The sequence below is a fragment of the Cervus elaphus genome, chromosome 33 (genome assembly GCF_910594005.1).
Source record: "Cervus elaphus chromosome 33, mCerEla1.1, whole genome shotgun sequence".
Taxonomy (NCBI): Eukaryota; Metazoa; Chordata; class Mammalia; order Artiodactyla; family Cervidae; genus Cervus; species Cervus elaphus.
Window position 1 is genome coordinate 22,934,467 of NC_057847.1, and position 24,530 is coordinate 22,958,996.

A 24,530-nucleotide genomic window follows, 5' to 3' on the forward strand; every position below is an offset into this window, starting at 1 on the left:
AGTCACAACTACAAAACCCACATGCTGCAACTACTTAAGTTCGCTAGGCTCTAGGGCCTGCGAGCTGCAACTACTGAGCCTGTGCACTGAAACTACTGAAGTCCACACACATGGAGCCTTTGCTCCGCAACAAGAAAAGTCACTACAAAAAGAAGCAGGCACACCCCAACAAACAGTAACCCCTGCCTGCCGTTAACTACAGAAAGCTCATGCAAAGCAACAAAGACCCAGCACAGTCAAAAATAAATAAATACAATAAATTTTAAAAATCATATTTAAAAATAGAAAGGCCTCAAATCACCTCATCTTCCACCTCAAGACATAAAAAAAGCCTTTGATAAAATCCAAAATTCACTCCTAATATAAAACACTCTATTTTCTGTTCTAGGTTCTTTGTATTTTCACATGGAATTTATAATCACCTTATCAATTTCTTTAAAAAAAAAAAAAAGTCTCCTGGGATTTTGATTGGGATTGCATCAATTCTATACATCAGTTTGGGGAGAACCAATAATAATACTAAATCTTCTGACCCACGAACATGGTATAGCTTTAGGTTTATTTTAGGTCTGTTTATTTCTCTCAGCTGGGTCTTGCAGTTTTTAGTGTTCAGGTATTTCATATCTTTTCAAAAATTTTTAATATATTTATTTGACTGCTCTGGGTCTTAGTTGCATCATGCAAGGTCTTTTATTGCAGCATGTGGAATCTACTTCTGTGACCAGGGATCGAATCCCAGCTCCCTGTATTGGGAGCATGGAGTTTTAACCACTGGACCACCAGAGAAGTCCCAGTATTTCATATTTTTAATAGATTTGTCCTTAAGTATTATATGTATATTTTACAATATAAGTGGTATTTTAAAAGTTTCCAATTTCTGATTTTTTATTAGTATACAGAAATAAAATTGATTTGTGTGTATAGCTTTTATATCTAGCAATCTTACTAAATTTACTAACTAGTTCTTAAAGTTTTAGCTCCCATTAGATTTACCACATACAAGATCATGTCCTTTGTGAATAAAGACAATTTTACTTCTTCCTTTCCATTCTGTATGCCTTTATTTCTTACTTTAAAAAATGTAAGCAGTTTTGTTGAGGTTTTTACACCCCACCCCTATAAAAAAATAGGATATGTGCTTTGATTTTAATAAAATTATAGGATTTTTAAACAAACTTACAGTGACAAAAAGCTTATCAGAGATTGACAGGGATATAGTAAAGATGAGATGGGGAGAAATATAAAGAGATCAAGAGGAAACTTTTGGGGTTGGTTGGTGCATGTGTTCTACATCTTGACTGCAGTAATGGTTTCATACTTGTAGTCATATACCAAACCTTATCAAGTTGCACATTTTAAATAACTGTAATTTACTATATGACAATTATATCTCAATGAAACTATTATGAAACAAAACAAAAGAAAATGACTCAAGATTTTAGCTCAAGCTGCCCAAAGAATTGAACTATCACCAACTAGGATTGAGAAGGCTACAGAATAAGCAAATTGTGGAGTGAAAACTGAAATTCAATTTTTAAAATATTGAGTTTAAAATGTCTATTACATATACAAGTGGAGATATCAACTAAGCAAGTGGATGTACAAGTCTAGAATTCAAGAAAGTCTGAGGTGATACAAATATTGGAGTCTGGCATATAGAAGGAATATTTAAAATCAGCTATGCTTGAATGAATTGAATGAAGCAAACAGTACCCAGTAAAAATTAGTGAAATAAATAAAAGTTCTAAGCACTTTACATTATTAACTTATTTCATCTCAACAAAAACTTTATGAAACAGGAATCATTATTTCCATTTTATAGATAAAGAAATTGAGGCATAGAGAAATGCATCCAGAGGTGGGGAAAATAGTAAGTCATATATCCCCAGACTACTAACTAGTAAAATTAAGTAGCCAAAGAATTAATAAATGTAGAAACAAATTCCCAAAACCCATAACTGACATTTAGTGACCTCCCTTAAATTTCACACATATTAAAATCAATGTAATTTACAAGTTAAAAAGATGAAAATCTGTGCTACCCAACTACTATATTTGTGTCATTTAAAAACCTTTAGAATGAAAAAGCAGCAAGTTTTAAGTCAGTTACCTCAGCTGAAGAAGAAACTGAAGGATACAGAAGCATAAGTGATGAAGAACCTGAACTAGGATCAATACAGCCATAGAAACTATATTAAAGTCTACCAGAGGCAAAAAGAAATGTTCTGTGTTGGCATTTAAGGAAATGAACTAGTAAGTAAAATATTAAAAGTTCCCAGTCTAGTAAAATGTCATTTAAATTTCAAGGAAATATGTTCCTTGAATTTTAATTCTAACCTTTAAAAAAAATCTTGGAAAGGTTAAAATACTACATCAAATGCTGAAATAAAGGATATAAAATTACAGACATGAAAGGCCATTCTTTGTCATAAAAAAAAAAAAAAACTGCTGTGTTGACAATGCCTCTCAGAGTAACAGAAGACTAAACAGGTCTTTTTACAGTGTTTTTCATTAAATGCTATTATTTAACCCATGAAGTTAATTATAAAGTATAATAATTAACAAATCTAATTACCTTGAATTTATAAAATCTTGACTTACTGAAGATCTTTAATGCCTCAATGAATATGTTCAATTTTATCTAGTTCTCTGTACCTTAGTGCATTACATTAAAAAAAAGAAAAGTTTAATAATTTTTTTCAAAGCCTTTCATCCATAACTGATCACTGGACAACCCACTCCAGTATTCTTACTGGGATAATCCCATGGACAGAGGAGCCTGGCAGGCTACAGTCGATAGGGTTGCAGAGTCAAACATGACTGAACGACCGAGCCTGCACACACACACACAGGCCAACTGCCTTCAACTCTTTACCATGAAATAAGGGAAAAGATAGTAAAGAGAAGATCAACAAGCATGTCACATCTCTATGTTCTGTTAAAAGGAAGGAGGGGGTCTCTGTAATCCAAACTGAACAAAACATTCAGCTCATCATTAGCAAACTGGACTTTCTAATTCTGTTTGCAAAAGCTGAGTTACAATTATCTTGGCCATATTTTAAAGGGCTGAAGGAACCAATACATTTTAATAATGATCTGCTTAGAATCCAGGAGGAGAACCTCAAGTTTCCTAAAATTCATTAGGATCCTAAAAGTATATAAGGAGTTTCACTTATTCATGAGATAAGCAGTTTTCAGTAAAATTATTCACTGAAAATTTCAATGAACAGCGAATGCCAACCAACTGATCAAATTTATTAATTTCTGAAAATTCTATGTCCAACTTACTCTATTTTGCTCCATTTTTACTACTTTATTTCAGGTCGCTATCAGCCCTTGCCCAAATTAGTGCAGCAGCCACTTTATCTGCCTTTATGTGTCCATCCATCCTCCACACAGTAGCATAAAAGAACTATCTAAGTACAAAGGTAAAGTTCAAACTTTATGATTTAACCTCTTCATGTTGTCCTGGCTTCATCCTCTACCACTACTAAATGTATGAAAGAAAGTGAAAGTCGCTTAGTCGTGTCCAACTCTTTGAGACCCCATGGACTGTATAGCCCATGGAATTCTCCAGGCCAGAATACTGGAGTGGGTAGCCTTTCCCTTCTCCAGGGGATCTTCCCAACCCAGGGATCAAACCCAGGTCTCCTGCATTGCAGGCAGATTCTCTACCAGCTGAACCACAAGGGAAGCCCAACTATATACATATACTCATCCAGAATACAAACACCAAGAAATGTGTGTTCTCCGATATACACAGCCTAGATCCCAGCCGTACTCAGCTACCTGCAGATCCCCTCAAGCAACAGCTGCCTATAAAGCTTCCACACGTGCTGCTTCCTCCGACTGGATTGTTCTCCCCACACCCATATTTCCTTTTCACTCTGATTTATCCTGAAGTTTCATTTTAAATGCCAAGCTCTCTATGATACCGTCTTCAACTCCTCCCCTTTGAACCTCATTTGATGAGCCTTAACATCCCATATTTAGCCTTCTTCTAGCAATTCTCATTGAGTTATATTGTCTATTTACCGAATTTTCTGTCATAATATAATACAAGCTTTCCAAGGGTAAGAGATGGGTGTCTTATTCACTATGGAGTTCACAGCATCTAGTTCAATACCTGACCCACAACAAAAACGGAAAAATCTCAGTCAGTGAACATACTGTGAAAGGTACTTTTTTCAGAGGGCACACATAGCGGTTTTGAAAATCTTAAATAACATACCTGTCTTTCCAATTCTTGTCCTGTTATGCCAGCCTCTACATGAGCTGTCAGATTGTTTTCATCAACCCAGAGGATACGATTCTGTTGCAAAAGAAGAAAGAAGTCTCATCTCCATGAATAGACACTTTCTCAGGAAATACAACTTCCTAACTCCAAGCAGCAAGTGACAAGATGGAAATGAAGTAGCAGCATCCACACTAGAAAGCCCCACTCGTCCCTGCCTACACATCACAGAGCTGGTAACACAGGCAGTATAATGCACAGGAGCTGGTTTAAAACATGGACACTCATAAAAGGAGGAAGAAGGTTTCAGATTAAATGAGACTAAAAGAAACCACCAAAATCTAACGTGAATCCCTATTCATACAATGAACTATAAAATAAAGACAGTTTTGAGATAACTGGAAAATGAATGTGGACTGGATACTAAATGACATAAGGATTTACTTTTAATTTTGTCAGAAGGGATAACATAGTGAGAAGAACTCCTTTTAAAAAGAAATACACAGAAATATTTGGTATAAAGTAGTATGCCATCAGGATTTCCTTTAAAAATATTAGAGGAAAAAAGATAAAGTCAGTATGACAAAATGTAAATAATTATTTAGAGACTAGAAATACTCTCTCAACTTTGACGCTTAAAAATTTCAATAAAATCATAAATATTAAAGTTTTTTTTATAATAAAGGATTATAGAAGCAGGAGTACTGTTGACTATATGAAGATCAAGTTCATACCCAAACTAAAACTTTAAAATAGCACAAAGGCCAACTCTTAGACCATAATGAACCAAAATTTCAAAAAATAATCCTAAAATTTATTAGTTCCTTTACTAATTTTAAGTTAATCTTAAAATTAATTAGCCCCTCTGTTCTTCCAAAAGCAAAGTGCAATAGCATCAGTAAAAATTTGGGAAACAAGTAAGTTCTGATGACTCAAATTAACTAATATTATTTGTTTTTTAATAATACAAATCAGGTCATCTATTGTATCACAATTCAATCCATGCTTCTCAAATCGTCAATTTCATATGTTAATTTGGTAGAATTCATCAAGGTATATGACTAAGTAAGAGTGACCTTAGCTTTTAGAGATCTGAAAACAAAGATAAAATATAATGATGAAAAAAAATTTAAACAAAATGGACAATATACCTTTTTAAAAACAACTAAGATTGAGCCATAAAGAAAACTTTTAAAACCAAACACTATCTTCAAACACATCTTAAGTTATCACATACCATTTGTGAAGTGTCTAAAGAAATAATTGTTCTTGTCTCATCTGCAGGACACATCAGGCCATATGAAACACTTGTTCCTCCTGCCAAAATAGAAAACAATAACTATGTTTAAATATTATTTTTTAGCTACATATCTAGGCAAATCCCTAATACAAAGTATACAAATAGGCCCACTAGGAAAAATACCTATTTCTACTTTGCAAAATGTAATTGGCAAATACTAACACACTAAAAGTAAACTCACCTTTATTTTATGGTGCGTGCCAAAATGAAGAAATATTATGGAGCTGAAAGCAATGGGACATGGCTCCATCCCTTGGGCACACTCAAATGAAGCCCCTAACAATTTGTGGAACTCCAAAAACATAATTAGAGAAGTTCTAAGCTAATGATTACTGTGGAGAGACAGCATAAAAGAAAAAAATACCCATCCTATACAACTAGAGACACCATTTTCTATCATATTTATGAGATTCACTTATCATTTAAAATACTATCTTATATTTCCATACAAAAAGACCTCAATAAATTAGAATATATTCCTTAACATTTGTTGTCAAAGGAAAAATGCTTTCTTGATATATAGAACAATATAGTATTCTCAATTCTTAACCAGATCTGTATAATCATATAGCAGAATAAAATTCTAATTGGTACTTTCATATGTTTTGGACAGAATACACATGGAAATCATCTTGGTAAGTCACAAGGTAAGAATTATAGGGGGTATTTACCTACAAGGTTCAGCTTAATTTTTCAAGGTATGATAATATTAAGAACATGGCTATGACCAGTGACCACTATTTCTTGTCAAAGTCATTTGAAATCAGAAAACTATTTCATTAAAAGTGGCACTGTAATGCCTTTTGTACATGATTTCAACAGGAAGTATCAGCTGAAGAAGGTGTCTGGAACTTATGATGTGTAGGGGTCCCATTTCCATTCCATTAATGCCAATTCAGTCAGTGAAGGCAACCTCCTTTGGCTTGTGGAAGTTGTTAAAACAACATGGTTGATGAATGATCAAAAGAGATTAAATTTGCCTTAAAATGTAAAATAATGTTAATTTTCAGTATTAAAAGATACTATTCATTTGGTCATCACTGTCCTGGTTGATCTTTTACATATGCATATCCCTCCTCAAAGCTTTATGTTGGGTATAGTTAGTCTTTGAAAAAATAATACTCTCTCCATTAAGATAAAGGTTAGAAAGTAATTACTAAAGAAGGAACTCTTATTTAGGCAGTAAGTCAGAGCTTCAGTTAGAATCCATATGGGAAAGAAGCCATGAGCTAGGGTAAATCATATCTCAAACAGTTTAGGTAGATCTACTGAGAACAGAAATGAACAGCATAAGCCAATTTTTCAGGATAACCATAGCACAACTATAAGAATGCTTGTTTTCAGTGGGAATGCACAAATATTTAAAATAGAACTTTACATCACATTAAAATTCAAAAGGCACAATACCTACCACCAATTGGTATGATACAAAGGTTATATTTGCACGCTAGATTCACAATCTTAACTACATCATCATGACATGCTGTTGAAAAAAGGGAAAATAAATTAATCCCGAACATGAAAAAAATCTGGATAATACTGCAATACAAGGGTCTAAAGTGCAATACAACTTCTCCTTCATTTATTCACTCATGAACACATTAAATCACTATCCTAAAACTATTTTTATCTTTAACTTTTCATTTTTTAATAGTTTTACACATTTTTCAGTTTAAATATCTACACAGCATACACACATACACAATATATGGTGCGTAGATATTCAAACTGCAAGATGAGAAAGCCACCTCCACTGTATGGAATACCACATTGTCTCAAATTGCCTTACTGTCTCAAAACTTGCCCTCATGCAAAGAAAAACTTGAACTTTTATTACCCAATGGAAATTTACATTAAAGTTTAACAAAGACCTCAGTGAAATGAAAACATGTTGTGAAACAAACTATTCCCAAGAAGTTCTTATATTGAAAGAGTCAAGAGAACAAAATTTTGATTTAGGCACCAATACACTACTCAAACAGATTATTTTCTTCCTGGGTATGTCAACCTCCTTCCTATCACAAAATTAAAGCAGGACTTTTCCCTCAGATACTCCCTGAAAAGGAAAAAGATCACATCTAAGAACTAAAAGTCCATATACGAGGTAATTTTTTGAAAAATAAAACACTCTATATACTCCTTTTATGGAGTCTGAAGAGAAAAATGGATGAGAAGATTAGCAGAACTTCTTACAAGGTAATTATGGACAGTAAGGAGCAATATACTTATTCTGCTTTAAATTTTCTGCTACAAGAGATGGATATAAAGATCATACATAAAAATATATGGCCTAGTCATCAGTAAGAGCAAAATAACAGCAGAAAGCTCATCCACCTTCCATCTCAAGGCAAATCCCTAAATGAAATTATTTTCTCAAAATTTAATTATTTATATCAAAGACAGTATCTATATTAAACAACTTGCTTCATTATTTGAACACCATTAGTTTTTAGCCTACAAGTTGCATAAACAAAGTACTCTTATTAGTTTGCAGTAATCAATTATCTTAACTAAAAGTTTCTAGGCATCTGAATATATCATTGATTGATAATAATTTTATTAAGCTTTCAAATTAGCCAAAAATATATTTTTCTACTGACTTCTTAAAAGGATATGTACATATTAAATGAAGATTTAGTCATCAACAACAAAATTAATCATTAAAACCATTCAAGATGATCATATTAAGAATTATATGATCTTCAGTAAACCCTAAAAATATAGCTATATAGCTATACTTGTATATATATATCTATCTAGCTATCTAAAATATAGCTTTCTATATTTTTTACAGCTCTTATGTTTAAAAGTACATATTTCCAACACTAAATTTACTTAAAATTTAACAATACTAAATTAATAATACAAAGAAAAACAGGAACTTACTTGGCCATAAAACTATATCAGGAATTCTCTGAAACATTCCTTCCCTGAGCAAAAATATCTCATGAAGACAATGACCTGTTTTGTGGTTTAAAAAAGAAAATGTAAAAATATCTTAAAATTAAAGGAAATTTAAAACTTAGAACTAAATAGGATTTATATGAAGTTGCTTACCATGAGCTCTAAATACTCGATCATCTGCTTCTTGTGAATATGAAATATTAGTTTCTTTAAGGTCATGAAGAAAATCTTCATTTACAATAGAAGGAGGTGTATCACTAGGATTTAAGGATGCCTAGAAAATGAAATTGTTTTTTTTGACTTATTTCTAGAAAATAAAAATTTGAAATGTTACAGAGAAGTGACTATAAAACATGGATTTTTTTTTTTACATCTGAACTAGGACAGAAGCATAGAAAAATAATAAATAATATATATGGAAACCAACTCTGTGACAGTAAGCAATTACAAATGGTCTGAAAAACCACTTTCTGTAACATAAGTTGTAAGACTCTTACGTTTTCTCTTTTACTTCTAAGTTCCACCTTTTCATTATTTCTAAAGTCTACAATTAAGGGGACTTCCCTGGCAGTCCAGTGGTTAAGACTTCATGCTTTCACTGCAAGGGGCATAGGTTCAATCCTTGATCAGAGAACTAATAAGTAAGATCCCCTATGCCACATGGTGTGGCCAAAAACAAATATAATAAAAACAAAGATCACAATTAAGATAGCAAAGTCTCAAATCTTCAATTTTAAACTAGGGAGACTGGGATATAGATAGTTAACTTCTGCATTATCTATATTTCATCTGTAGATAAAATTTATCTTTTCAGAATGATCAGCAAAAAGCCTCCCAATAAGAAGTAAACCCATTTTTATAGGCTCTCTTTAAAACTCACAACATAAACTTGATACTTAATTTCAACTAACAAGTATTCAACTTTAAAGCTATGTGACATTGGCTCACCCAACTTCTTTGAGCCTTGGTATCTTCAACTATTAAATGACATTATCGCCATCAAATTTATACAACTGCCATAAGGAAGGAGAGTTAAATATGGTAATTTTTGTGAAAAGCACCTATTATCATGACTAGCATATAGGAAGAGTTCTATAAATGGCTAACCAAATCTGTTATGTTAAAAAAGCTATGGTATAGTATTTGGAAAAAATAAAATATAAGAATATGTAAAGAAAAATATTTACATAGCCTTTAAATATCTTATTAATGCTCTATATTTAATGTTCAATTATATAATAAATATTTCTTGCACGTGTGCTATAGGGCCCTGGTGATACAGCAGGGAGTTAAACCCCAAAAATTTTAAAACTCTTATCCTCATGGGATTAACCTGTACTGAAAAGAAATGACCAAAAGAACCCTGATGAAACATACAGATTACTAATTTTGTTAAGTTACTGAAAATTGAAATGGCTTAAAACAGAAAAAAAGAAGTGCATGTAAAACTAGTAAAATTTCTGAATATGACATATAGATCATATCAGTGTCAAAAAAAAAAAAGTAAAACAAATAGTCAAAACACAGAAAGAGAAGATGGTTATTTTGAGACATTAGTCTGCCATCAGTTAGCTCTCTTAATAAAGTCACATTCATTGCCTCAAAAAAAAAGGAAATAGAAGAGATTTTTTTTTTCAGTGTCTACAATCAAATTTCTTTTAATATAATCTAAACACATACCATTTAGAAAATACCAAGAAAAATTTATGTACAAGAGTTGATGCTATTGCATTTGGATAAAGCTGGCAAGTTCTTGCTACTAGCATAGCCCAGGAAACACCACAGAGGAAACCTAATATATTGGAATAGATGTTGTGGCGTTTGGCCCACAGTTTGATAGCTCTCAGGGTTAACCTGAAGTTGTCAATGTTTGGTACTAGATGTAAAATATCATCGGTTACCCTGCAACTGTTAGGACTTCTTATACATCTTATATCTAAATTTTTAAGCAGACTATCATCTCTTAAGTTCAAGTCTTCTGGAATAGTCTGCAGTGCTAATCTTGCAAACAAAATATCAATCTCTATCCCATCAAAACACAGTTTGATAACTGGTACAAATGCCTCTTCAACAGCTCTTAAATCTTTTACTTCTTCCTGTAATTTCAACTTATCACAGAATGAGGTGAAAAAATCACTTCAATCAACATGTCTTTGTGCAACACACAATGCATCAGTATCAGCACCTTTTGTATGTAAACATTTTCTTGCTTTCACTGATTTCTCGTATCCACTCTTTTACCAGATTATTTAATTTTCCCAAAATTAAAATCCTGCGCTGCAGTTCCTTCCTCAAAGGAACCCCAAAGGGCTTCAGAGTCTCCACTAGCTTCTTTGTGAGTAGGCATTCAGTCTCCTCGGGGGCTGCTAAGCTGATGGGAGAAGTAATGCCATAGTGCTTCTGTGGCAGCTGTGTTTGCTGTGATCCTTGTGTTGTAACTGGGGCACCGCCCCGGTCACTCCCTCCCGCAACCTCCCGGGCTGCCTGGGCTGCCGAGCCCGGGGCAGGATCCACTGAGGCGGGAGGGAGGGGCCGGGGGCCTGCCGCAGCCCTGAGGCCTACCCCACTCCCTCCGCTGTAAGCGCTTCTCCTCCTTCCCCTTCTTCCTGACATGGTGCCGAGTAACCACAGCAAGTTAGAAGAGATTTTTTAAAGGAAGGTTAAAAGAATTTGGTTTGGGAGAGGTAGGAATTAGATGTTTAGTTTAATTAAGTACAAGAATAAAATGTAACTGTGGACTTATAAATAAAACAAGCACTCACTGAATACCTACAGTCCTCAATAATATGTTGAATATAGTGGATAATATACTATAAATCATAGCCTCTGCACTTACGGAAGTTATACACAAAGGGATATACAGAATACTATACCATAGTAAGTAATAAATAATAAATATTATAATTATATAAAGAAATGCTATTTCATCAGCTTAATATAGTTTAAAGGTTTTTAACTCCCCTGTCAGAAAAGTGATACTACAAGAGCAAACTAAAATTCTCTATCACTCATATCTTAATCAAAATTCTATTTTCAATCTTTGAATATTCTAAATGTTTTGATAGTAATATAATATTACATTTTTATTTTAAATTATTCTATATAAATCCTAGATTACTGTCAGTTCATTACAAAATGTAAAAATAACAGCAACTTATTTTTTGGTAACAAAGTGCTCTCACAGAATTAATTCATTTGAACTTCACTACTACTTGTGACACATAGAACTGACACTTATGACTCTCATTTCTCCTATTAAGATAACTGAGGCTCACAGAGTTTAAAAGTTTGAGATAAATCTCAAGATAAATGCTGAGATTAGGCTCTACACCCGTGATGCTAAAAAACAACAACAAAAAAACACCCCTAGAAAGTCTAACAAGGCCAATCAAACTAACAAAAAGAAGGACAAATATATTAAAGCAACTGTAACAAATTATAAAGATAAGTTTAATTAATTTAGGATTAACCACACATATATATACACTCAACTAAGAATATTATTAGTTGTTTTTATTTGCTTACTTTAGAGGTAGTTTTATGCTCCACATTTATTCCAAGGGTATTTTGGATCCACTCTCTAAAAGTTGGCAATGCCATGCCACTAAGAGGGTACCTAAGGTAAAAAGAAGCAAAATATTAGAGAAAAGTATCTTCATGTCAATTCAAATCTTAGATTCTGTTTCTAGCAGAGGTCAAGTGGTTGCTATCAAACCAACCCTCCCACATATAATGATAAGCTCTGGACAAAAAAAAAAAAAAACCCTAATTATTTGAGGACAGTATAGATAACCCAATGATAGGCAAAAATAGGGGGTAAGAAGAAAACAGCACCACATAAGTTTCCAGTTTCAACAGGTTTCAGCCTAAGGGAAAGTTCCAGTACACACAGTACCATAGAAAGAATAAAGAATGCGAGAATACAAAAACCCTATAGTATTCCTGGCTTTAAGAAACATTGGATGATGTTTGCAGTGAACACAGCATCTGGGAAGAGCACAGGAAAATCACACAAATCCAGGAGTTAGAGAGGGACTTGTATATAAACTCTGTCCAAATGTCCTGCTGACCTTGAATAACAAGTGTATGGAGCACACTCTAAGCAGCCCAGTTAAGCTTAAAAGAACTGAATACATAATTCAGCTGCACACCATCACAGAAGTAAACCTGAGGTAACTCAAGTTAATTGCTTGGTTTAAAAACAACAAAAAAAAAAGCCTTTTCAGACATGTAACAGAATACAGACTTTCCTCAACATATCAGTAACAATGTCCAAGATATACTTTCAAAATTATTAGACATAAACAACCAACAAAGTGTTATCCATAATTAAGAGAAAAGGCAATCAATAAGAAACCCCAAGATGATCCAAAATATTGGAAATAGCACACAAGGATTTGAAAACAGTTATAACCACACTAAAGGACAAAAGGGAAAATATGTTAGCAGTGAATAAGAGAAAATAAATCTCAGCAGAGAAATAGAAATTATTTTAAAAAACAGAAATTCTATAATTAAATTGAAATAAAAATTCATTGGAGGAACTCAAGAACAGACCAGAGATGTCAGTGAACTTATAGTTAGAGCAATAAAACATATATAATCTAAACAACAAAGAAAATAGAAAAAAATAAATGGAGCTGCAGGGACCTGTGGAACAATAGAAAAATACTAACATATATATATATAAATGGAGACCCAAGAACAAGAGGAAAAGGAATAAAAAAAAAAAAGTATTTGAAGAAATAATAACAGAAAGTTTCCAAATCTGATGAAGGATATAAGTTTAGAAATTAAAGAAAGTCAGAGAACTCTAGAAGATAAATGCAGAGGCACATCACAGTCAAATTGCAACTTAAAAAACAAACAGAAAAAGAGAAAGACATCTTAAAAGTATCTAGAGAAAAATGACATACTACACATAATGTAATAATAACATTATTGCAGTGAACACAGCATCTGGGAATTTTATAAAAACACTGCCTTCTCATCAGAAAGTCCAGGAAAAAAAAAAAAAGAAAATCCAGAAAATTACTGAACAACATTTTTCAAGTGCTGAAAGGAAAAGAATGCCAACTTAGAATTTTATATCTGGTAAAAGGTATCCTTCAAGAACAAAAGTAAAACAAAGAGCTCTTCAGATGAAAACTAAGAGAACTAAGAGCCAGCACACTTACACTACAAGAAATGCCAGAGGAACCTGTACAGGCTGAAGGGAAGTGTAACACTAAATGTACTGTCTTCACAATGGAATAAGTAATGATGGAAAGAGTAAAAATGCGAGCAAATATAATTGACTATTCTTGATTTCTTTAAAATGTGTATTACTTTTAAAAATTACAATACTGTATGATGAAGTGATAGAACTATAAATCATATCATGATGTGATAACCACAAACAGAACAGGGAATAGTAAATAAAGCATATTTGCAAGGTGCTGGTATTTTACATAAAGTGCTACAAAACATTTAAAACACAAAAGAACTCTACAGAGCAGGAAAGGTATGAAAAAAAATAGATCTGCTACTCAAATTTTGTTTCCTCTTATCTTCTAACCCAAATTCTATTTAAATAAGTTTATATGAATCATGAACATTATTTCACATACACAAGAAGTCCTAAACTGTATATATATGAGACTGATGCAGAAAACTCAAGTGCTTAGAGGGGTAACTTTTCAGTTTTAGAAATATTTATCAGAGATAACAAAATATTAAGTGCTAGAAATAAAGAGATAAATACCCACCATCCAGTCTCAGGGTTAGGATTAGGTTTAGGGGTTAGTGGTTGGGGTTAGGATTAGGGTAGTAAAGAAGGCTGATGTGCAAACATAATATTCCAATGTGTTATAAAGCAGTAATAAAATAACCCTCAGAACAAACCAAAGCAAATTTTAAAACATTTACTTTAAAATGGTCAAATTTTCATTTTAGTAAACAGGTATTATCATGTGCCAGGTATTGTTTTAAGTTTGTTACGTATATTAACTTATGATAATGTTATGAAGTTGATATTACTCCATTTTATAAAAAGAAGACACTAAGGCACAGAGACGTTACATAACTTAAGAGCTTAGGTAAAGTTAATTAACTTACTTAAGGTCACACAGCTAGTAAGCTACAAAACCAGGATATGAACCAGGTAATAAACAAGGGCAAATAAGTAATAAATAAGCCTGTGCTCTTCACTGCTACATGGTACTGCCTCTAGTTTGATTCTTTCTTACCATCATTCCAAGTGAGATCATTGGGATGATCTCATAAAATTCTTTTTTAATGAATATTTAGAAAAATCACAGTAGTTATATTTAGTAATTGTTTTCACTATAATGTTCTTACAACTTCTCCACTTCTAATATCCACTCCATGATGATGGGGCAGCCAAATAAAACTATACCATAGCTGTTTTATCTTTAATTTTATAAATATTTTACTTATAAAATATTGAAGTGTAACATATATACAAAAAATAACTATATAGCTTTCAGCAACTAGCCTCAGAAGTTTACTCTGACTTCACAAAGATGACCAAAAAGCAGGGAGGGAAGGAGTCAGTGGGTAATACATAAACTCTGTACTGAATATATGTTTATAATGCAGAACTCAATATTGAAAAAGCCAGGGGTAGGTCCTATCAAAAAGAATTTTCACTTGGAAGTGACAAAAAAAACACTTATTCTGTCACATAATTTTAAAAGTTACACATTGGCTGAGTGAATGTCACTTATGATAATGTCATATTATATAACAAAAATATCTAAAATTCTCAAATAAATCTTATATAAAGGTTAGCAAATTACAACCTAGTTTAATCAACCCTACAAAGACATTTAATTTGAAAGCTGAACACATGAGCAGGAAAGATGCAACTTCTACCAGAAAGCCAAAAGTTCGTATCAATTGTTGAAACAAGGTGATTCTTTAATAGATCTTTCAGTTCAGTTCAATAGCTCAGTCGTGTCCGACTTTTTGCGACCCCATGGACTGCAGCACGTCAGGCTTCCCTGTCCATCACCAACTCCTGGATCTTGCTAAAACTCATGTCCATCAAGTTAAGTGATGCCATCCAACCTTTTCATCCTGTTTTCTTCTTCTCCTCCTGCCTTTAATCTTTCCCAGCATCAGGGTCTTTTCAAACGAGTCAGTTCTTCGCATCAGGTAGCTAAAGTACTGAAGTCTCAGCTTCAGCATCAGTCCTTCCAATGAATATTCAGGATTAATTCCCTTTAGGATGGACTGGTTGGATCTCCTTGCAGTCCAAGGGACTCTCAGGAGTCTTCTCCAACACCACAGTTCAAAAGCATCAATTCTTCAGTGCTCAGCTTTCTTTATAGTCCAACTCTCACATCCATACATGGCCACTGGAAAATCCACAGCTTTAACTACATGGATCTTTTTCGGCAAAGCAATGTCTCTGGTTTTTAATATGCTGTCTAGTTGGTCATAGCTTTTCTCCCAAGGAGCAGGCATCTCTTAATTTCATGGCTACAGTCTCCATCAGCAGTGATTTTGGAGCCCAAGAATAAAGCCTGTCACTGTTTCCATTGTTTCCCCATCTATTTGCCATGAAGTGATGGGACCGAATGCCATGATCTTCATTTTTTGGATGTTGAGTTTTATGCCAGATTTTTCACTCTCCTCTTTCACCTTCATCAAGAGGCTCTTTATTTAGTACCTCTTCACTTTCTGTCATAAGGGTGGTGTCATCTGCATATCTGAAGTTATTAATATTTTTCCTGGCAATCTTGATTCCAGCTTGTGCTTCATCCAGACTGGCATTTCACATGACATACTCTGCATATAAGTTAAATACACAGGGTGACAATATACAGCCTTGACAGACTCCTTTCTCAATTTAGAACCAGTCCATTGTTCCATGTCTGGTTCTAACTGTTGCTTCTTGACCTTCATACAGGTTTCTCAGGAAGTGGGCAAGGCTGTCTGGTATTCCCATTTCTTTAAGAATTTTCCACAGTTTGTTATGATCCACACAGTCAAAGGCTTTAGTGTAGTCAATGAAGCAGAAATAGATGTTTTTCTAATTCTCTTGCTTTTTTTATGATCCAACAGATGTTGACAATTTGATCCCTGGTTCCTCTGCCTTTTCTAAATACAGCTTGAACACCTGGAAGTTCTCAGTTCATATACTGTTGAAGCCTAGCTTGGAGAATTTTGAGCATTACTTTGCTAGCATGTAAGATGAGTGCAATTGTGTGGTAGTTTGAACATTTTTTGGCATTGCCTTTCTTTGGGATTGGAATGAAAACTGACCTTTTCCATTCCTGTGGCCACTGCTCAGTTTTCCAAATTTGCTGGCATATTGAGTGCAGCACTTTCACAGCATCATCTTTCAGGATTTGAAATAGCTCAACTGGAATTCCATCACTGCCACTAGCTTTGTTCATAGTCATGTTTCCTAAGGTCCACTTGATTTCACACTCCAGGATATCTGGCTCTAGGTGAGTGATCACACCAACATGGTTATCTGGGTCATTATCTTTTTTGTATAGTTCTTCTGTGTATTCTTGTCACCTCTTCTTAATATCTTCTGCTTCTGTTAGGTCCATACCATTTCTGTCGTTCACTGTGCCCATCTTTGCATGAAATATTCCCGTGGTATCTCTAATTCTCTTGAAGAGATCTCTAGTCTTTCCCATTCCATTATTTTCCTCTATTTCTTTGCACTGATCACTTGGGAAGGCTTTCTTATCTCTTGTTGCTACTCTTTGAAACTCTGCTTTCAGAATAGATCTTTACCATGACTGAAAATTGGTTTGAAAACTTTAAGAAATGGTTTTTGTTGTAAAATATAAGGGGAGATCAATTTACCACCTTTTCTTAAGACCAAAGTAGACTATATTATAGAAGATACAGAACCAGAGCAAACTTTCAAGACTAATGAAATCATTCTATAATGGAAAGAAAACCCTATGGACATAAATATCCAAGAAGGAAGTGCACATCAAGATTTAATGTGACTACAGTGGCTTGAGACTTCATAATTCTCTATACTATTTGACTTTCCCTCTGAGGCCTCTCACATGTGAATATTGAGCCCACAAACAACAGTGTTTTTTTTTTTTTTCTTCTACTCAAAGTTAAAACTGACCAACGTTATTGGCTTTTTACTTTGCTAGAACAAACTACCTTATGTTTATATACTGGTTTAAATTGTTATTTATGTGCAAATTGTCAAAATGTAAATTAAATATAAATGTTCATGCTTTAGAAAAAACAAAAGATTTAATGTGACTAAAGACAAAGTAACTCTCACTCTGGGGCAGTGCAGAAAGGCAGCAGAATATTAGTAGATGCAACCATCTATCCTGAGACTTAGAGTTCCACAACTGCTAACTAATTTTAAAACTTTTTATAATGAAATAAAACTTTAAAAATTATGCTACTGAAAATACAAAGTGCAGGAAACCCAAACAAATTCTCTCTATTTAATCACTAACTTATGCTTTGAAAGCTCCAATTAATGTATAAACCACCTTTAAAGTCAAAGAATAATGACACCTTTCAAAATTTTTAGTTTACAGAAATCTATAGCATTAGCTCTGAAGTATTGCCTTCTGCTACTTAGGAGGACTCAATTCATCTACATCTAGAAATAATAAGAATGGCAAGATTATAAATCTACAGGATTATAAACTGTCAAATTACAAATCTGTTCAGAAAATAGACTGTGTTCAGGGAAAATCTTCTTTTCCCTTGACATCTACGAAAGCTTGTAATTGCTTCTAAATTAATGGCTGGGTTTGAAATGCCAAAGTTAACCTCCCCAAAATATATACAGACAACCAACCACGTTAACTCATAAAATTTTTCTACCTTTTTAATGTTCTTTGGATCAAAAATAGGGGAACCCCTATAAATTTTCATTGGGAGTCACTCAGTTTCTGGCACCTATGGATTCCCCTTTCTTTCTTTCCAGCTCTGTTATCTTTCTTTCCTGTGGTATTTTATCCATGTTTTCTATGTGGTTATAGAAGGCAACCCTGGAGAAAGAAATGGCAACCCACTCCAGTACTCTTGCCTGGAAAATTCCATGGACGGAGAGGCTGGTAGGCTACAATCCATGGGGTCGCAGAGTTGGATACAACTGAGCGACTTCAGTTACTTACTTACAGAAGGCAAAGGGTCAGTCCACTACAGTGCCAGAATAAAAGTCTTCACAAAGAATTTTAAAAACTGGCCTTACAATCTAATATTATTAATACAAAATGGTGAATTGATACTGTTGATACTCAACCTTTCCAGTCAGAAATTTCGTTTTCTCTTTTAGGTATATCACAACCTTCTTATGCTAACGCCCTTTACCCCCTCTCTGGAACAACAGGAACTTTAGTCATAGAATATCTTTTTACAATATGACTAACTCTACTGTAGCAGTGTATAGAGCGTAGAAGGCTCCTGTAAAGTGATTCCAGAGACTGTTAAGAGAATAAAATCAATACAATGGAGAGTATGATACCTCATTAGAACAGTATAACAGAAACAGCACAAGAATGAACCTTAAAAGCACTTCAGTTTTAGTCACAATTTCCCACTGCACAGGTGACCTCAAGTAAAGTGTTTAACCTCCCTGATCCTCAATCTCCTAATTATTTCTAAGACTACATCACTACCCACTTAGGGTTATTTTAAGATAACTCAATAGGAACTCAATCAACAATAGCTATTACTATCTTAAAGAACATTTGTAAGTGTTTTCTAATAAAAAAAAAAATTAACCATTATCCCAAAGAGACTAGACTAGAGAAAGCTATGATTCAATTCAATCCAGTTTATTATTCTGTCTGTGCTAAAGTAACGGTACACCAAAATGGGAATTGAGTATTATTCAGTTATTTGGTTTTAGCTACTAAATAACTTAGATGGTACATATTTAACCCTAGAGCATTTAATTCCATCTTCATGTTCACAGAATTACCCTTTGGACAGCGGGTAACTCAGTGAGAAGCAAAGGTTACCTGTGCAGGCTCTGCCAGTCAGATGTACCTTGTTTTCTTCCCTTTTCCCTCAATGGACTTGGACTCAGGAGCCAACAGTGCAAAAGAAATGAAGCCTTTAGGGAATGCATTCTGGTTGGAAGGGCAGCAGCACTCTTCCAAAATCCAAAGTCAACAGAAGAATTCTCTAATTCTACTACAACCTGGACAAAAATTTCTCTCATGACGATTGAATTCCCTCTGCTTTGAATTTATGCTCTCCAAACAATATATAAATTACAAATTTTGCTTTCTATATATCTTAATATCAGAAAGGGCAATAACAAGCATTCTACACCACGAAAAAGAAATAATCCAATCATAAATGAATACACCAGGGTTCTAATATTTTTTCTAATATCTTATGAGTGTTGCACATATGCTGGCCACCCACAATCTGATTCTTTCTGGAAAAACTGGCAAGTCAAGTGTCAGAACGCCCAAAATAAAAGCCAGATTCCAAACCGTGGGTACAAGGGTTCATACTGTAAGGTATAAATAGTTGTGACACTTTCTGTGATTAATCATTCACTTAACATACATACACTGCTAACATAAACCACTACAAAGCCACACTACTCCACAGAAGACAGTAGGTTTATGCTTTCAGTGGCGCTGGGCACAAAGTTCCTATCTGCCCCTCACATAGAGCGAAGATGATATGCCTTCAACATCCAAAGAGAGAGAAATGAAGGTAGTATCTGAGAAGAGAGGAAGTTGGTATTTCTAAGTTGAAAAGATTCACTTTTCCCCCCTGAAGATTTTGTAAAGCCATCTCTACATGACGAGTTTTTACTGTGTTAGGCATTATTCTACTGAAAATATAAACACCTGATCTTTAGATCCTGATTCAAAATACCTATAAAATGACACATTTGAGACAGTTAAGAGAAAGGGAATGTGAAATGGATAACCAGATATTGTAAAATTTCTGTTATATTGAGGAGTATGATAATAGTATTATATAATTGGTTTTAAGGGATATATATACAAATATATAGAAGGGACATGACAATGTCAGAATTTGATACACAAAAGAAAAAGAAAAGCACTTATTACAAAATATTAGTGACTTTTAATCTAGGAATAAGCCATTTTATTACCCTCTCTATTTTTATGTATGTCTATTATTCAATGTTATATTTGTTATTTATGTTTAAAATTTTTCATAGATAAATAAAAGGAACAAAACAAAGAATAAACCAAAGTTACCTTTTCCCAGTCAACTCAATTTGTCCTTTCTTATTGAAGATGAACTTGGAATCATTATATCCCCATCCATTCCATTTCATAACTTCTTGCCTAGTAAGCAGAAAAATATATGAGATCTATGCTAAACATCTCAAAACTGAACAGTGCATCACTGACTATTAACTTTCACAATCATTTAACAGAAGACCTTATTCTACTAATATTATGTTGCCTTAAACAAAACAAATATACTGAAAATGTTGTGCATGAATATTTCTAAATATAGAATCACTGATGGGCAGCACCTGCTTCCTAAAGAGCTACAGCCACTAAATGTAATGCATAAAAAGCAAAAAGGAAGAAAGAACAATGGAAAAAAATTTTTAAGAGTACACATATGCTTCATTTTGTACATGTTATTGAGTTTGCATCATATAATGGCCTGTATGTAACTTCCCGTTCAAATTTCACTTCAACAGGAAACAAATTTCTGCATAAATTAGAAAAATCACTATTATTAATCTTCTGTTAGAATAAAAAATGCCAATTTACAAAGTCATTTTCATCAAAACCAATTACTCACCCATCCAATTTTACACATTACAAAAGAATTAGACAGGCCTGGACCCATGTAGGACACAATAAGCAAACACACTGAAGTACTACATCAGCATTTAATACATATTGTAGCATGGTACCGTAGTATACTTGGGTCACTGAAATAAACTAATGGTGAATCTTCTTATTGCAAGTTCAGTGATGCAGTTTATGATGAAAATAGCTGAAGAAAACTCTTATCTATGAATAAAGTTACTTGCTTCATTAAAATTTCAAAATACATCACGGGAAAAAACCTATGTGTGGTGATGAATGTTAACTAGATTTATTATGGTGATAAATTCACAACATACACAAATACTGAAACACTATGCTGTGCACCTAAAACCAGTATAATGTTACATATCAGTTTCACTTCAATTTTTTTAAAATTTCAAAATAAACAAAGATGTACTATTAAAGAGTATCCTAATTCTCCATAATTCTCAAGGAAGAAAATGACAGCTGACAAGCAAATCTTTTATTATAATCATAATTCTTTTCCTAATTCAAAGGTTTTTCAAACAAGTAGAATGCTAACACAATACAACTGAACAAAATACAGTCATTAATAGTGTAATGAAATTCCTGTCTATAGATAAAATTAGGAAAAGAAGCTAGGAATGCTGTCTTTAAAATTATAACTGTTATCAATAAAAACTATAGTCACTATACAAAAACAAACTGTTCAAAAACATGTTTTGATTTTCAAAAACATCTTAAAAAGTATCAAATCCAGAAATTAGATTTGCAGATGTGCCTGTTAAGAAACTATCACTCAATATTTTCTTCTGGGAGGAGCCAAGATGGCAGAGGAATAGGACAGGGAGACCACTTTCTCCCCTACAAATTTATCGAGAGAACAATTCAACGCAGAGCAAACTTCACAAAACAGCTTCTGATCGCTACCTGAGGACATCAGGCACCCAGAAAAGCAGCCCACTGTCTTCGAAAAGAGGTAGGCAAAATATAAAAGACAAAAAGAGAGACAAAAGAGCTAGGGCGGAGACCCCTCCCGGGAAGGGAGTCTTAATAGAGGAAGTTTCCAAACACCAGGAAACCCTCGCACTGGCGGGTCTGGGGGAAGTTTTCAAATCTGAGGGCAACCTAACTGGGAGGAAAAATAAATAAAACCCACAGATTACGTGCCTAAAAGCAACTCCCAGCAGAAAAGTACCCCAGATGCCCGCATCCGCCACCAGCAAGTGGGGGCAGAACAGAGAGGAGCGGGCGGCATTGCTTAGGGTAAGGACCGGGCCTGAGTGCCCTGAGGGCAATCGGAGGGAGCTTTTGTGAGATACCAACTTAAACTGTGGGATAGCAAAAGAGAGAGAGAAAATTAACCGGCCGAACACACTGCCGGCCATTCGCAGAACAAAGGGTCTGAGCAAGGCCAGAGGAGCTAGCCTGCGGTGCACCGGCCCAGCCCCGCCGGAGGCAGGAGGCAGGGGGGAGGGGAAAGGGGCAAACTCGGGCCCCAAAGGCGGCATCCCCTGCCACACAGCAAACAGGCCTCCAGTTTCTAACCAAAGACTTCCTGAGATTCTGGATGGTCGACATCCACCGGGAGGGTCGCGGCTAAACACAGGGGCACACGCACCGGACCTGCGCGGGCGGGGACTGAGGCTGGAACCGCGGAGGGGAGAAGGCTCCCCGCACCCGGGGAGAGTGCGCCCGTCAAGCTCCCGGCTGCCTGAGCTGCTCGGGCTGGGGAAGGCACAAAACGCAGGCGCAACCGAGTCCGCGCTTTTGTGGAACACCCGAGGGCTGGAACAGCACGCAGCGCAGGGCCCTATCCATATAGAGCAGTCAGGAGCCTGAGCAGTGTAGACGGGGAAAGCAGCGCCCCCCACCCCGCAGCGCGACGGCACTAGCAACCTGAATAAGAGACCACCTCCGGCCCGCCTGTGTCAGGGCGGAAATGAGGCTCTGAAGAGACCGGCAAACAGAAGCCAAATAAACAAAGGGAACCGCTTCAGAAGGGACTGGGGCAACAGATTAAAACCCCTGTAGAGAATACCGACTACACCGGAAGGGGCCTGTAGATATCGAGAAGTGTAAGCTGGAACGAGGAGCTATCTGAAACTGAACCGAACCCACACTGACTGCAACAGCTCCAGAGAACTTCCTAGATATATTTTTACCTCTTTTTTTTTTTAATTAAAAAAAATTTTTTTTCCTTTTCTTTTCTATTTTTTCTCTTTTATTTTCTTTTAAAATTCCCTATTACTCCCCCATTACTCCTTAACTCTCATTTTCATATATTTTTACAATTTTCTTAATTAGGAAACAAAATTTTTTGTTTTTTTTTCTTTTTTTTTCTTTTTCTATTATTTTCTTTTAAAGTCCTCTATTACTCCTCTACTGCTTCTTAATTTTCATTTTCATTTCACTATAACCTTGCAAAGAAAAAAAGAGAGAAGCCCTATTTTTAAACTGAACTTCATATATATTTCTAAATTTTTTTGTTTTTGTTTTTGTTTTTAATATTGTATTTTTAAGAGTCTAACCTCTACTCTAGATTTTTAATCTTTGTTTTTGAGTATGTGATATAAACTTTGGACATTTAAGAATCCAATATTCAGTTCCCATTTTTACTCCGGAGTATGTTGATTACTCTCTCCCAACTTTTGACTCTCGGTTTTCTACCTCAGAACACCTCTATTTCCTCCTTTCCCCTTCTCTTCCCAATCCAATTCTGTGAATCTTTGTGGGTGTCTGGGCTACAGAGAACACTATGGGAACAGACAACTGTGTAGATCTGTCTCTCTCCTCTTGAGTCCCCCTTTTTCTCCTCCTGCTCATCTCTATCTCCCTCCTCCCTCTCCTCTTCTTCATGTAACTCTCTGAACCTCTCTGGGTGTCCCTCATGGCAGAGAATCTTTTCACCATTAACCTAGAAGTTTTATTATCAGTGCTGTATATAGTTGGAGAAGTCTTGAGACTACTGGAAGAATAAAACTGAAATCCAAAGGCAGGAGACTTAAGCCTAAAACCTGAGAACACCAGAAAACTCCTGACTACATGGAACATTAGGTAATAAGAGACCATTCAAAAGCCTCCATACCTACACTGAAACCAACCACCACCCAAGAGCCAATACCATATCAGATCAAGCCAATACCAACCCAGACCAAGACATACCACACAAATTCTCCAGCAACGTAGGAACATAGCCCTGAGCGTCAACATACAGGCTGCCCAAAGTCACACCTAACACATAGACCCATCTCAAAACTTATTACTGGACACTCCATTGCACTCCAGAGAGAAGAAATCCAGTTCCACACACCAGAACACCAACACAAGC

General features: G+C 34.8%; 1 protein-coding gene and 1 pseudogene across 1 annotated transcript in view; both read right to left on the reverse strand.

Annotated features, from left to right (window-relative positions):
- Positions 1 to 24,530, reverse strand: part of AGPS (alkylglycerone phosphate synthase) — a 132,235-nt gene that overhangs the window by 72,469 nt on the left and 35,236 nt on the right. Inside the window, exons 2-8 of the mRNA XM_043894854.1 lie at positions 20,645 to 20,734; positions 11,964 to 12,054; positions 8,592 to 8,712; positions 8,421 to 8,495; positions 6,946 to 7,017; positions 5,472 to 5,551; positions 4,232 to 4,312 (exon numbers count right to left, since the gene is read on the reverse strand). Coding sequence (XP_043750789.1) covers positions 4,232 to 4,312; positions 5,472 to 5,551; positions 6,946 to 7,017; positions 8,421 to 8,495; positions 8,592 to 8,712; positions 11,964 to 12,054; positions 20,645 to 20,734 — 610 coding nt within the window. The remainder of the gene's footprint in view (positions 1 to 4,231; positions 4,313 to 5,471; positions 5,552 to 6,945; positions 7,018 to 8,420; positions 8,496 to 8,591; positions 8,713 to 11,963; positions 12,055 to 20,644; positions 20,735 to 24,530) is intronic.
- On the reverse strand, positions 8,755 to 11,943 carry LOC122688685 (annotated as a pseudogene).